Source organism: Patagioenas fasciata, chromosome 3 (assembly GCF_037038585.1).
Source record: "Patagioenas fasciata isolate bPatFas1 chromosome 3, bPatFas1.hap1, whole genome shotgun sequence".
Classification (NCBI taxonomy): Eukaryota; Metazoa; Chordata; class Aves; order Columbiformes; family Columbidae; genus Patagioenas; species Patagioenas fasciata.
The window spans coordinates 110608951-110624936 of record NC_092522.1 but is presented as its reverse complement, the minus strand read 5'-3'; the positions used below and the strand labels follow the sequence as shown (position 1 = coordinate 110624936).

Sequence of the window (15986 nt, the reverse complement as noted above, 5' to 3'; positions counted from 1 at the left end):
AAAAACTTAAAAAAAACAAACAACACAACTAAAATTAATTACATTACAACAGGTTATTGATAAACCTTAAAAAAATCCAATTTTTTTTTTCTTAAACTGACTAGATACTCAGTTGTGAGGCTCCTCACTAATTTTGATATTGTGACATCATCAGAAACAAAGATCCGTAATATCAGCCTTATTTCTTGGTGGCTATTTTGTTGCCAAATGCTACATTGAACACCTATAACAGGTTATCACTCCACAAAATGGAAAGCCAGAACACTTGGGCTGCACTGATCCACCACACTACCTTGCCTAAATTATTCGCACCATGTCTCCTTAACCACAGGAGAACACTTGCTGCACTGAGGCCCAGCATGCAGCTCTGACCAGGGATACGCTGAGTGCATCACCACGTCAGAATGCCAAGGTCATTGGGTCTGGCTGAGATGCAGTTAATTTTTCCCCTAGCAGCCCTCATGGTGCAGTGCTGTGCTGTGCACTGGTAGCCAGGAAGGTGTTGATCCCACACCAGTGCTCTGGTTGTCCCTCCAACATTCCCCTTCACCAGCAGGCTGGGGGTGAGCAAGGTCTCAGGATGGCTGACCTAAACTGACCAAAGGGATATTCCATACTATATGATGGCTGCTCACCAATAAAAGCTAAGAGAAAGAAGGAGTGTGGGGGACATCTGTAATTACAAGTTTATCTTCCCAAGCAACTGCTACCTGTACTAAAGCCCTGCTTCCCGGGAAGCAGCTGGACATCACCTGCTGATGGGAAGTAGAAAATAAATCTTTTGTTTTCCTTTACTTCCACAAGCAGTCTTTGCATTTGCTTTATTAAACTGCCTTTATCTTTAGAGAGTTTTTTCCGTCTTATTTTCTCACTGGTTATATCCTGCTGAGGAGAGGAGTGACTGAGCGGCTTGGTGAGCACCTTCCATCCAGCCAAGGTCAACCCACCACACCAAGGTAAGGTAACAATAAGAAGGAAGGACAGGGACTTATACAAGACCCCAAGGATGGCTTTCTGCTTCAGATGTCTCCTGGCCCTCAGAGCACAGGGATTCATGTAATAAGAAGCAAAGATTTTAATTTACAATGAGGCTGGAGTATATGACATGAGCATGCAGACCTCTCCCACATGAGGAACAACCAAGTAGACCTGGTCAAAAGAAATGAAACACCACCCTGGTGACAAAAATGGCTAAATAATGAAATTATTAAACATAGCCTTCCACCAGGATGCCAATGTTCTGCACACACCAGTAAACTCACAGAAAATCATGAGACAACTACACATAACAGCACAGCAAAACACCAAATTGTATCATGAGTTAGCTTATCAGATCTACACAGTTCATTTAAACACTCAGAAAGCAGACTGCTCTAAACACATACAAAATTTCAGTGTTAAAAACCAACTTGTGCAGGGTTTATGAGGGAACACATACTAAATTTTTACCCTTGCAACCACAAAATAACTAAAATATTATGCCCAAAGTAATTATAAATCTTCTTAAAAGCTAAAAGAATTTCTGCTGTATTGATTCACAATGAAAATTAGTCTTAGCATATATAATTTATAAATCTATCATATTTACCATCATTTACTGTGTAACTTTCAGCAGTGTATGATAAATTATAGGATAGCAGATTTATACTACAAATCTCCAAAGACTCCTCCACACATCCAGTGTAATATTTCCTAGTACTTCCATTTATGCACATTAATACATCTGAGCAAGTAAGTGGTTTAATTTTGCCAAAATGAAAGACAACGCATTTTGTATTTATAAACCAATTGTAGTATATCTATCTCTATATATACACATATATATATATATATACATATATAGTTTAGAACCTAGAAATTCCAAAGAAAACCTTTAAATATTTTTGGTTTTCTGTATTCTGATTTGAAATGTTTGTGCTGAGCCTCGGGAGAGCAAACAACAGAATTGTCTTTGAGTAGAAATATAAATTTCACTATTTCCTACCTTCTAATGATGACAGTTGCTGTTCAGCTTCCAAATACAACTGAGAGAAGATTGGTCTGGGAACTAAGTTGTTTGAGCGGAGAGAGGCCTCTATAGAATTATGCAACACTTCTTCAAACCGTGTTGTCTTGAGCTGACCAGCGTAAGAATTTCCCATCTCCTCAAAAAAAAAAAAAAAAGCAACAAGAAGAAAAAAAAAAAAAAGATAATTTCAATTTTAGCACTCAGAACTCAATCACTGCAAGTTGATTTCACACTACAACATTTCTCATGAAAGAGAGAAGCTTCATTGTCCACAAAGAAAGGCAAAGGAAAAGAACATTGCAGCCATCACTGCGCAGATCCTGCTGGTAAATTACAGGAAGTTATCTAAAAGTAACAGCTTTCTGTAATTTAGCAGAACAGCAGAAAGTTTCGACACCTTCTTGAAGATGTGACTAGAAATCTGATTCAAGTAATTCCTTGATTTATGTATCAACTGAGGAGATGCATTTTCAATAGTCAGCAATCTCATCTGTAAAACAGCCTTTCTGATTTACATGATTTGAACAGAATAAAAGTTGAAGGATCTGGGGAACAGCACAGTTTTGTGTAATTAAGTTTGCACAGGCCACCATGGCTGAAAACTCCTGGCTAAAGCAGTTTGACACATCTTTTAGAAGTGCTGTCTATAAATAATGTAGCATTGCTGTAACTTGGATATTGTGAAATATAACAGCTTTTCTTTCTCACCTTAAGGAGTAAATGTGGTTTTTTGGGGTTTGTTTGTTTGTTTGTTTGTTTCAGAATGAGATATTATCGATTATCTATTTGATTTTGCGTTTAATTATTAGGACTTTATTGTTAGTGAAACCACATCATTTACTCATTCAGTCATTGAGGAGCCAGTCTATTCCAGCTGAATATCCCACGTACTTAACAGCCGGCTGCTTTCCACAGCGAGTACAATGAGCCAATATAACCAAAAGCCATGTCAGCTTTCTTTTCCTAGTACAAAGTGGCTCTTGCCCTGGGCCCCATGTCCTTTCCCTCCTCAAGTCACTGTGAATAGAGAGCATGAAATGCTTCCTGTTTGTGGCAGTAATTCCGACACACGGACCAGCCCCTCCTCAGCGCCGCTGGGGAAACCAGCCGGCCGGGAAGAGGCCGGGAGGAATCAGTCAAGAAAAAACAAAACCACCATGAAACCACATTCTGCCCTCGATGGAAAAACGTGTTTGAGACAAACGATGCACGAAGTTGAGGACTTGGATATCTTTTGATTACTTCATAAAGCATGTTTTACATATATAATAACATTCTTGTATGCTTCTCTGTAGCACGTTAATACTATATATATATATATAGTATGGTTAATACTAGATATTATGGCCTACTGATATTATATACATATAATTAAGAGAAGCACAGTAAGAATTATAAAACCATGCAGGTAGCATTTAAGAATATGATCTAGAGAGGAAGCAGGCACTACTGACAAAATATCCACATATAAACACAAAATCAAACAGAAAATTTGCAGTAAGCGGTACTGATGTGTCCATTTACTGAAGGGTAATTAGGAAGCTGTAAAGCCTGGTAGAGATGCTCAGTGCTAACGCAGAAGTCAGGATGCATCTTCTCTTCCAACACAAAAAGCAGATTACAGTTCCCTTTCCTCACGGACAGGAACCCTCTGGCTCCTCTTCTGTTTCACCCACACCAAACACAGCTGAATAAGATGAGGAAAGCCCGACTCCAATATTGTCCTTAAAAACCTCTGCCAGAGGTCTACGCAAGAAACCCAAGGTGAAGCTCCGAAATGAATTATATTAAATTGTATTTCTGCACAAAGGCAGTAGAAGATTTTTAGTTCTAATTTTAATCCATCTTTCAACCATTATATGATTGTCAAGCATCTTGATAATTCTTTGTCATTGTTATATTGGTGGTTTAGGTTTAATATAACAAAGACAAATATTTGTCAAGGTACTCGACAGATACATATTTAATTCTTTGGTTTTTTAAATTCCTTCCCATTTATGAACTAATATTTTCTCATGTTAGGTTGGAGGCATCTGTGGGCTCAGTGACCCATCTCTACATTTTCAGCGGCAGGTACGATATGGCTCTACATGACTGTCCATCACAGTCTTGAAAGTCTGGACCAAAGAGAAATAAAAATGCATGATCATGCTCTCAACATGGTAACAATCAAACTTGCACCTTCAGGCATGGAAACAGCATTCAGCTGTCATCCATTCCACACGCTTTCTTACATAGAATGCTTTATTTAAATACAGAGTCAAAACACGAAAAATTCACATAACATCTGAAAGACTTTTCGCACTTAAATGAAAAAATCCCTGGTACAGCACAAAGAGAATATCCAAAATTTTGACTGCAGTGGCAGAAGTTTGTCTTAAAAAGGTCTGGCATTCACCTGTCCTCAATATGACCATGTAAAGCAGACTGGTCTACCTGATTCTCAAAGTTATTTAATTATTGAAAAGCTTAATTAAAGAACTTGAAAAATAAGAAGATTTTAAATTCATTCAGAGTGAAACAAAACATTCTGAGAGAACTCAAAACCATTATCCGATGTTATGCATGCAGACTGCTTTATGCAATGGTTTACTTGCTTTACTAATCAGTATCTGGATCCAATTGTGATGAATGAGAAAAAAATGTAATATTCCTGTTTATAAACTCTATTCCATAGACAAAGTCAGCTATTATTCTGTACCGTTTATTAGGAACAAAAATAGACACACCATTTAAAGGGATCTGACATACAAGCTCAGCATTCACACAGTTCGCTGGTGGACAAAACAGAAACCCTATATTTAACCCTGAGGACAGCAGAAACCAGCATCTTATTTATGTGATGTTACAGATAAGGAATCAGTTAAGATTATGTCAGTTGTACAAGGGACAGGTCCTGGAATCCTTTACAACATAAACATGTTTGTTTATCCATTGGGGTGCTAATTTAATTACAAAAATGGATTTTTCAAACAAAATAAAAATATGCTTTCTGGATTTGTGCATGTGGTCAGCTCTCATGTACCTGTAGGATCTTACAATCACAGTGCCAAACACAATCATAAACCCCGGAACATGCTTTGGAAGAAATGGTAAGTATTTTATAGCCATCTTTCATCTTCAGACACACACCACTGGAACCAGAAAATGGGCATTAAAGGAGTTTTTTTTTGCCAGCATCAGCTGTTGTCATTCAGAGTCCCACTGACTCTCTCAGTTACAGGAGACATTATTCTATGGAGCAAGCAAAGGAGAAGCTGTTTCTTACTAACTCTATTGTGATTGTCATCCCCTCTTTAATGCTGCTCAGACTGTGGTACCTGAATTGTAAAATGCTGACTCTGTGGCACCAGGAAGCAAAGGCTTTGAGTCCTATTTTCCTGCTTCAATGAACTCAGCTTTCCCAGCCCAGATTTATGTCTCTGTCAGATACACGTGGGTGGCACTGGCTAAACTTCCAAATTCTTGTGAAATTCCAAGCCATGAACATAGATGGTGACCAAATCTATTAAAAAACCCACACACACTGACCCAGAAGTACAGCCCTCAACCTCAGCTACTGATAAATCAAAGGGCACCTCCCTATCACAATGTCAGTTTCCATGGAGAGAATGCAGAGAAAAATACCTGCCAATACCAAGGGGAGAAAAGAAGGGAAAGACCTGGACCTGTAAGAACTGTTTAAAACTATGATGAAAAGAAGAAAACTGCTCTGAGGAACTTGGGAGCCTAAGATACAATTGCAGATACAAATAAAGCCGGTCAGGCTGCTGTCTCAGAAACCCATGGATAACCCTGCCAAAGAGAGATGCCAAGTCCAGGCATCTGAAAATGAGAGAAGTAGTGGGTTAGTCACTAAAGAGAACAGCCCTGAAATTTCAAACAAGGAACTGTCAGGATTCCTGTGGTAAACAGGGGTTACGTGACTAGGAAAAACAGGGATCTTCTTAAGGATTAATGTCTGTCGCATATAGAGTCAACTTCAAGTTCAACTGCAGTTGAACTAGCCAGGTTTTGAAGAAAACTTGCGCTGTTCTGCTGTGCCTCTGTACTCCACTGCTGTGATTTAGAACAGGCGTTCGCTTGTGGCCACGGGGGCTGTACCTACCGCGAGAGCCACAACAGTGACTGGTCCTGATATCCCAGAGCAATTGCCGGCAGCAGGTGGACATGCAGTCCTGTCACTGAGATCCTGGCTGTGACAAAGTGAGGAGTATTAAGATTTTGTGAAGAGTGAAGATCTAGCACAGCAGCACTGGACAAAATTTATCCTATACCTGGGGTGGACTGTGTATCCTAAGGAAAGCTATGGACTTGAGAGCATGGAAATTAATCCAGGGCTTTTTACAACTCCCATTGAAACAGACTGACAAAGAAAGTCTGCTGTCAGCAAAAACTGAATGAAGTAAAGAATACATGTGGGCTGTGTTAAGAAGGCTTGAAAAAATAGTCAAGGAAACAAGCAAGAAATTAGGAAGATGCGGTTAATTAGTATTAAATTCAATCTTGCATATGACTTACAAATTATTACAGGAGGATAAGTTCCATATTAAATTGTGAATTTTTTGTATTCTAAAACATAACTGACATTACTACTTCAATTTATTAATCCTTCCAGCAAAACTGTACAGCAATGGATGCATTTTCCCAGTGTAAGCAGCCAAGTTTCATACTTTTAAAATGGCCTAACAGAATAATTTCTATTGTATCATTTCTAAGACGAGAATGGTAAGATATTTCCAAGCTCACTGTTATTCTAAAATAATATGCTATGAATCTTGCAAGAGGCAGCTCATCACTTGCATAAAATGAGAGGTTTGGTTTGGATGAACTATTGACTTTAGTATCCAAAAGGCTGTCTATTAAAAATTGTCTGGGAGGAGAAAGCATTCTACACTGCAGATCAACAATTTGTTCACTGATCAGTACCAGAAATGTTGTTAATGTGATCCTTTTGCTCTTCGAACGTGAGTTAGATCCATCCAGTAACATCCAAAATCCAATGGTATTTTTAAAGTTCAGTAAAGTCTCTAATAACCTTTGAAAACTTATATTAAAAACTACAATCAGATTAAGAAGAGAGAAGTCATAGGGCAGGGACTTGTATGTAAACACAACTATAAGAAGAAAAGTAAATTTGGAGACAGCACAAAACTGATTGTCTTCAAAGGTAGCGTTACATACTATAAGATCCTCACGGATTCAGTTCAGTCACAAGACTGTGTAACCATGTTTTACCCTTTTATTTCCATGAAGCTTTCCATAATTATACAGTGTTTTTTTCAGCTTTGGATTTGAAAAAATAAATTATTCTTAATCTTCTAGTATCACTGTGGTAAATATATTCCCACTGGTTACACAAAATTCTTGATTCAGGAAAACTAAGAGAGACTCTCACTGATATTCACCCCCTGCCAGACTCAGCACAGTATTACAGCTCCTGCCTTTACTGCTAGCCCCAAACCAAGGTCACTCCATCCAAAATGTCTTTTGGGAATGGTCACTGGTCCATCAGAACTTCTAAGTGTGCTTGGGAATTGCTGCAAAGAGTGAGCGCTGGCACAAAAGCCATGCCAAGACATTACAAAAGAAAACTGATTGCTAGCACACAGGAATTTTTCCTGCAACTATTTAATTTAATACTGCTGTAGCGCATATGGGCAAAAACAATCTTCACAGAATCACAGAATGTCAGGGGTTGGAAGGGACCTCAAAAGATCATCCAGTCCAATCCCCCTGCCAGAGCAGGAACACCCAGATGAGGTTACACAGGAAGGTGTCCAGGCGGGTTTTGAATGTCTCCAGAGGAGACTCCACAACCCCCCTGGGCAGCCTGGTCCAGTGTCTGTCACCCTCACTGAGAAGAAGTTTCTTCTCAATTTTAAGTGGAACCTCTTGTGTTCCAATTTGAACCCATTAGCCCTTGTCCTATCACTTATTCCTTCATAAAGCAATCTGGTTGTTCACATACCACAAAATTATCGCTTGTAGAAGTAATTTAAAGAGTTTTTTATTTGTCGGTACTACAGGCGTAGTAAATAGGTGGACTACTGCCAATTTCTGCAAAAAATCTTAGTTTCTGGAAGTCAATTCTGTTTCCTCACAATATTCTGCCAGAATGACTTGGCAGTAAAAGAGAGGAAAAACAGGCTCAGAAGACTGATGGTTATGATATAATACTGGAGTGTGGGAAACATTTAAATACATTTCCTCATTTGAGATCACTTCCAGACCAATGTTTTACTATTCCTATGATTTTCATCAGAAACTTCAAAAAGGGTTTGATTTTCTGCTATTAGTCTTACTCAGAATGAGAAATTTTGAAGCTTTAAAAGCTGCTGAGAAATGAAAAGATGATCCTTCGCTGAGCTCAGCTCTATAGTTCTAAGAAGATTAAAATCTGTAGTCACTTATGGATCTGCTGATTGAAATCCACTTTTTCAGTGAAGTAATTTATTCTACAGCAATAAAGTTGTCAGATCATTTAAAAGTCTCCAGTCATTCTATGTTTCCCATACGAATAATGTTATGCCAGTACAGTAGACACCATTTGGCCATTACATTTTAAAGGCGACATATTAATAAAACCTCTAACTTAAACCACAGTTACTTTTGCCAGAAATTTCAGCTCCTTTTCTGTTACCAGGTCTCACAACTCATATATCTTCTGTGGAATTATATTAGAAATGTTATCTACAGACCAGTCCAGTTTAAAGTTAATGGTTTCCTAATAATGCCACTTTGGAAAGTAGTTCATGATTAAACACAGAGACTCTGATGACGGTTGATGACAGGTCACAGAGAACATAATCCGACCATCTTTATACAGCCAAGAACAATTCTGCTACTGTTTCCATAAACAGAATATACTGCAAGACGACTACTCGGATCTCACGACCACTTCTTTTTTTCTTTTGCGCTTGCTTTTAATTTTTGTCTGATATTTTCTTTTGATATTGAAAAATCAGGCTGACTACAGACAAGGGATTTCTCCTGCATTAACAGTGAGATTATTTCCTCCGCTGACTCGTGTTTCAAAGGAACAGGGTGTTTGGAGGAGAGTGCAGGTCGAAGGGCGCCCAGCTCTCAAGAGTCCTGGGAAGAGCAGGAAGCGGGAAGACACCACCCAGCTTTTCGGCAGCTTGAGATCCCAAGCCAATTTGCTTCTATTAACCACCAAAATCAGTTTGCTCATTCACTTCAGAAGTAAATAATAGGGAGATGTCTTTATTCTCAGGAGATTGCTGCAGAGATTAACGTGGACACCTTTGCAATGAAATAAATATGGGCAATTTTCCCCACCTACTGAAAAGTCAAGCCCGTTTGTTAACTGCCCTCTGTTTCCTTGGAAGAAATCACACAGATCCATATCAAAAGGGATGGAAACAGACTTGGACAAAACAATGTTAAACAACTTCAATAAAAACATTATTAAAAAGCTGTTGCTTTTTTTCTTTCTTTCTTCAGGCACATAATAAATTTTTAAAAATAAGGAATCATTCTTCACATGAAATTATTTCACATCCATTTTGGCCATTGAAAAGAGAACTTCTGCTAAAAGCAAGTATTTCCTTATTTTTGCTTAAATTTTTCAACTGCAAATCAATAAGCATTAAGGACGGAGTGCTCATTTTTCAATGAAAATGCTACAATTCAGGTAAGGAACAGCAGCAAAAATTGAAAATTAATATTTTCTACAGAAAATGGAAAAAAGAATTTCCAGATATGCCTACCAAAAAAAAAAAAATCTTTTTAAACTCATACAAATTCAACTTTGCTTTGAACCAAAAAAATAAAACTTGACTAAATACAAAACAATCTACCTTGCCATAAACCCATTAAAATATACAGCTATGCCTGGAGATCCAGACAACGCCATGTTGGCAATTTAGTGAGAAGGAATCTAGGCTGTGACAGCCCACATTGTAGTTTTCTGGGGAAAGAAAAAACTCCAATTGCAACCAGATTCCTTTAATTATTTAAGGATGAAAGGCTGTTTTGGTTTTAAGACATAGTTTAGTCTTCCTTTACGACTACAGAAAACTTAAACTTCCTTCACCCTACAAACTTTTGTCTACTCTCAAGCCAGAGCTGAATTTTTCTGAGGTATTTAAAGATTTGTTTTAAAATGGCATTCTATTTTAGCTTATCTTAATATAGAAGAAAAAATGCCAGACAAAGTTCAAATTGGTCGTAGTAGAAAGTCCTTTGTCGAAAGCCATACATTTGATTACTACTACACATTTTCAAAAACCAAAATCACTAGTGGGAACAATGCCTGAAAAAAAAAAAAAAAACTGTATCTACAAAAATAATTCAGAAGAAATTTTAATTAGACTTTTTACATATGCCTGACCATATATTATTAGCTTGTTTCTTAATTATAAATTTCACTGGAAATCTACTTCCAGGCATAATGATAACACCGATTTTCATTTACTTGCTTTTTTGGTTTAGAGTGAACCTTCTTTTCATAGACAATTGTACATGCCATTACTTAACATCCGCACAACTGTGCTAAGGGGTTGCTTCATAAAAGTAAATGTAGAGCTGGGTAATAGTCCAGTGTTGCAGTGACAGTGCAGACTGAGCCACATATATGATGTGGCAATAAATACATTTAGGCAATGGCACTTCATCCTGTAAATGCTTTCACATTCCTCTCTGTAGGAAACAACGTATTCTGATGCAGATTTCTTTGATTTTCCTGTAGCATCTCATAAACTTTGCAGGTGTTACTGGAGAGAAAATCCCTTATCAGCAGCTTCCAGTGCAGTTCAGCTGATATGCTTGACTTTCTCCAGCACAGAACCCTGAACTTATGGCTGGCCAGGCAGCTCTGCCTTGGCTCCCATTCAGCTTTTGTGTGTTGCTTTGATCAGCTCCTGGCTTTGGATGAAAGCAATTCTTTTAGAGACCACCTTCCAACTCTCTTAAAAAAAGAATTACATACATAAACCCAATTGAGCTTGTTAAGCAGCAGGAAGAAGCCAAGTAGAGGGAGGAGAAAGGGAGGGAAGGAGGTGCCACAAATCAACGCTAGGAAGCAATGATCAAAGCAGCGAGTGGAAAATGAGTGAAAAACATTCCCTAAGTTGTCCAGGTCTCAGTCATTCCCTTTCCCAGCTCTGTAAGTGCAAAGGCTTTCTCGCTATTACCCAGGAAAGAGACACAACTCCCTTTTCAAGAACCATCTCACACATCTGCTCTGTACCTTTGAGTACAGCACTTGAGATCTCAGAGTAAAGTAGAGTGGCAAGCTGGGAGGAGAGAGATTACCTTGAAATGCATGTTTTCCAAAGAAAATTCTACGAAATCAGCACATGGAGTATATTATTCTTCCTTCCAGCTACCAGTGGCTAGAGACTTTCTGAGAATCTTTTCAAAATCCCAAATGAACATACAAATCCTACACTGACTGCACAGGTTAGCTTGGAGCCATCCTCAAAACCAGACATTTGTTTTTCCTTATCCCAAGTGTACCCTTCTGGGCTCATTGGTGGCAGTAGTGCCACAGCTGTCCCTGTGGCAGCCACAAGCACACAGGGACACCAGGAATTACAACTGGAAGACACTTTGGAGCCACCTCTTTCAGAGCAGCAGAGGCAGAGCCAGTCCCTGGGGAGGTTCTCCAAGGATACACAGACTGCTCTGGTTCGGAGGCTTTGCCTCACTCACACAGAAGGGCCTCGCTGCTTGAAAGACATCTGCACTGATTTCTTCTGACAGAGCACACTGCACTGTATCTGGATCATACTTTCCATCTAATGCACAAAGAGTGGACAGAAATACAACGGGAGAAGCCTAAAATATGCTATCTGCGGATGGCAAATACTTCTCTAGATGAACATTTTACATTGCAAAATAAAACTGGGCAAGAAGGTACACTCAATCATCAGATCAGCTGCACATGTATTATATGTTGAAACTAAATTACATAAGAAACATTCATGAACATAAATATGCAATCCAAAAACATCAAACAAGCATCTTTACTTAAAGAACCACTACAAAGCTCAGATTTCATCCATTTAAGAAACTTAATTTAGCAGTTCGAGATCTGAGCTGTTTCAAGAGTTTAAAAATTCAAGTTATCTGGTTTTTTTGGTTTGGTTTTCCTAAAAGGAAATCACTCACCCCAAAGACAGCAAATGACTGACAAGGCAGGAGGTACACAAAAATGTAAACAGATGCATATGCTTAAAGCATGAAGATTAGATGTTAAATGTCTCTCAGCTACAATATTTGAAGAGTAACCAATATAAGGCAGCGTGAGTATGCCATCTTATGTTAATGTTTTCATTAAACAGTAACAGCATTTTTCAGCACAGAAATACTAGCTATGTAAAAAAAAAAAATATACACTTTACCGTAATAAAAGCACGTGTTCCTCAGTGACAGCCAGCAAATTACTCCCAAAGTTTTGTATTCTGATTGCACTGCTGAACGCCTTACATCTGTGGTAAATGCCAGTGATTTTATCTTTATGGAGTTTTCCTTCTTTTGATTGAGAAGAGTCTGCTGCTGGGCGAATTGGATAGGACACTTAAGGCTCCTGAGTCAGCACTGTACGCAACTGAACAACTCAGCCGGGTCACCGTGACATGAACACTCTCCTGTCACAGCAGAGCACAGGAAGGTTTCAAAGCTATCTATTCTGCAACTATGCCAAAAACAAAGTAATGAGACCACAATACACCCTGGCAAGCTGTTCTCTAATTTGTGTGCAATGCTAAATGATAAATGGACTGACTTTATGTCTTATTAATACAGAAGTGCTGTGCTGGGTCATGGTGCTCCTGGCCAGGCACACATCAATCTACCACTCTGAAGCATTATTAACGTCAACAATTTTGTTAGAGGTTTTTAGAAGGACTGAAGGTGGGGTTTTTAAAACAAACAGGGGTGTCCTATTGCATTATGTAGATAACAAAATCACTAAAGAATGCATAAAGTGTATACTGTGGGTACTATTTTGCTAACAGAATGAAAGATTAACAGGACAAGAGAAATCAGATATGTAGCAATATTATCTTTGTGTCGGCACTATGCCGCTATCTTTTGAATAAAAGGGTAGGAAATCAAAGCAATATCTGAGAGATTATGTTCAATACACTGCTGGATATACAAAGAAACAGCTATTGGATCACATTTAAACAAACTGCATCTTTTCAAGATACATCTAGAGTACATGTACAGAGAACATTTATTTCCGGTAAAGGTATATTTATGAAACATTTCCTTAGGTCACAAATTGCAGTACGTCACTTCAGAGGATGAAAGTAATTATTCTGAAAATTGAATTTTCTTTTTCCTACGGCTCCAAGTCAAGAAACATTCAGATATGTTCTTGATTTTAAACTTGGTTAAGCATCACTGAAATTAGTAAATTAAGCACTTATCTAGGCTCTCAGTTGAATTAAGGTTCTGTATAACCTTTGCATGCAGGATCCACTGAACAATCAAAGATTATTTTTCAATACAGCTTCTGGAACTTCATTTTCAGCCTTCACTCTCAGGGCACAGTTTCATTAGTGGTTCAAGCTGCTCTGAACTCAAACTACAGCTGAGGAGGAATGTCTCTCGTGATCATACACTCCTCCTCTGTTGTTCAGCAGCATGGATCTCAGCTCATATAGCTGAAAACTAGTCCTTATTGTAGGGTTACGTTCAGATAGATCAGATCTCTTACCAAGCTATGCATAAACTGTAAGGCCATAAATATACACAGAAGGACCAGGAACACGTGCCTAGGGATGGTATTGAGAACAGGATCTTTTTCTCCAGACTATGAAAATGCTTTAAATAACATTTTTAGATCTTAAAACTACACTTTTGGATTCTTCTTCTGTAACACAAAAGGGAAAACAAACTGAATTTTAAAGCCTGCTGAGCAATCCCTTGGAGACACAGGTGATTAAGTGTTTTAACTCAAAACAGTTTTCATACTAATGGAAGGCTTTCAATGTTTATCTGGTAATTTTTTAAAAATCTATACTCTCTCAATATATGCTGTGTTTAAGAGGCATTTGGATAATGCCCTTAACAACATGCTTTAACTTTTGGTCAGTCCTGAATTGGTCAGGTGGTGGGACTAGATGACCACTGTAGGCTCCTTCCAGCTGAAATTGCCTCTTTTGTTCTATCCGACACTTAAAATTTCAGATGCAAGCACTGCATGAAAAGTGTGAAAAAGAAACTGTACAGAAAGTAGTAAGTAATGTTCTAGGAGTTATTAGTATGTTTTTCTGTTGCTATGGAAGTGAACTAGAAGTTTTATAAATGTTCCATACTTAACATCAAGCATGGGAGACCTCAGTTATGTCATTTTCAAGTAGGGTACAAAATCATTCAGCTAGGGAATGCAGAAATCACTGTCTGGTTTCCTGTCAGTGCTGTACAATTGTGTACTTTAAACATATTAACCTGACAAGATAACACTTGAAAAGACTGTATTGACAGCCAAAGTTTAGAGAAACCCGAAAGGAAAACAAATACTGCAAGGAATACATATGCATGTGTGTGAAAGCACCTGATTTTTGGAAGAATCACTTTTAATAATTTACCAGGTCAACAATAACACAAGCCAGAGAACTGACATTTTAAAGAGGAACAACTTGATTGATGCCAGCCAAGTACACTTGCCCCGTAACTGTAGTGCATTTATGAACAAAATTTCTCTAGCATGCTGCGTAGGGTGCTGTCTAGAATGAAGTTTAGGATGCTGCAGTGCCTGTCTACTTCTGATTTTGCTGTGGGATTGGAAACAACACATCACTCTTTAAGAGTATTACTATAGGGTAGGTGTTAAAGAAGAAGATGTTAACTTGATTTTCAGTAATGGAATGCAAAAAGTAAAAGGGGCCTGCCTTGGATATAGGCGTGGAGCAGGAGTTCCAGAGGAGAAGGAGAAAGGGCAAACAAGCGCAGAGGGGCCTATTGTGTTTGATTCATACCCAGCGCAGGAATGCCAGGAATGGATGATGAGGTTCTGTGTAAGGATCCTATACCTAGAACTAGTGGGAGTTGATCAGTAGGCAGCTGCTGATGCAACATCCATCAGAAAAGAGCACATCTGCCTGCTGAAATGAGTTGCTGAATCTGTGTGAAATGAGTCAGTAATGTAAGCAATGAATTGAGAGAACAGTTGTTAGGGGAAAGCTGACCATGTAATTATGCCAACAAAAGGCATGTACAATATATACCTTGTACCCTACGCACTTACAGAAAAGAATCTGCTTTTTTACAGGAATCTACAGGGCATGTTTTCCAAAGCTTGAAGACACTGAAATAGAAGTGAAACAAGGAACATAACCTGAGGTTATAACCTCAGGGTAACAAGATTTTCAGAAATTCAAAGCACAGACTAAGATACTAGGACAAAAATAATTAACAGCATCACAAAAATATTCTACCAGGACATTCATTTATAGGGAAGAACAAAGAAAGAGCTGGTGCAGTGTGCAACCATTGACTACCAGGAGTTACAGCTGTGGACGTCTACCTGAAGACCTCTATTTTAAGAGTCCTGGAGCTCGATTTAGTTGCTTACACATAGATGTTTATTGGTCTTCAGTATGCTCCAGGGTATCTGAGACAGCTGCATAAGCCCCAGAAACACAATGTAAGACCTGCAGGAGACCAGATAATGCACAATACTTGAGAGTGTCTGAAATGACAAAAGCATGTAAACAAGAGAGACCTGGACAGGCTGGAGAGTTGGGCAGGGAAAAATGTAATGAAATATAACAAGGGCAAGTGTAGAGTCTTGCATCTGGGCAGGAACAACCCCAGGTTCCAGTATAACTTGGAGAATGATCCATTAGAGAGCAGCGTAGGGGAAAGGGACCTGGGGGTCCTGGTGGACAGCAGGATGACCATGAGCCAGCACTGTGCCCTTGTGGCCAGGAAGGCCAATGGCATCCTGGGGTGTATTACAAGAGGGGTGGTTAGTAGGTCGAGAGAGGTTCTCCTTCCC

General features: G+C 38.7%; 1 protein-coding gene across 9 annotated transcripts in view; it reads right to left on the bottom strand.

The window, feature by feature from the left end:
* Positions 1-15986, bottom strand: part of GREB1 (growth regulating estrogen receptor binding 1) — a 97587-nt gene that overhangs the window by 58478 nt on the left and 23123 nt on the right. For 7 of the 9 annotated variants that reach the window (XR_011738536.1, XM_071807066.1, XM_071807064.1 and 4 more), the window contains exon 2: positions 1985-2141. Coding sequence is in view for 8 of the 9 variants with exons in the window: in XM_071807066.1 (XP_071663167.1) it covers positions 1985-2141 (157 nt within the window). In the remaining variant the exon portion in view is untranslated. Of the gene's footprint in view, positions 1-1984; positions 2145-12378; positions 12523-15986 lie in introns of those variants that run through there. The other 2 variants (XM_065833875.2, XM_065833878.2) reach the window with 2 other exon arrangements.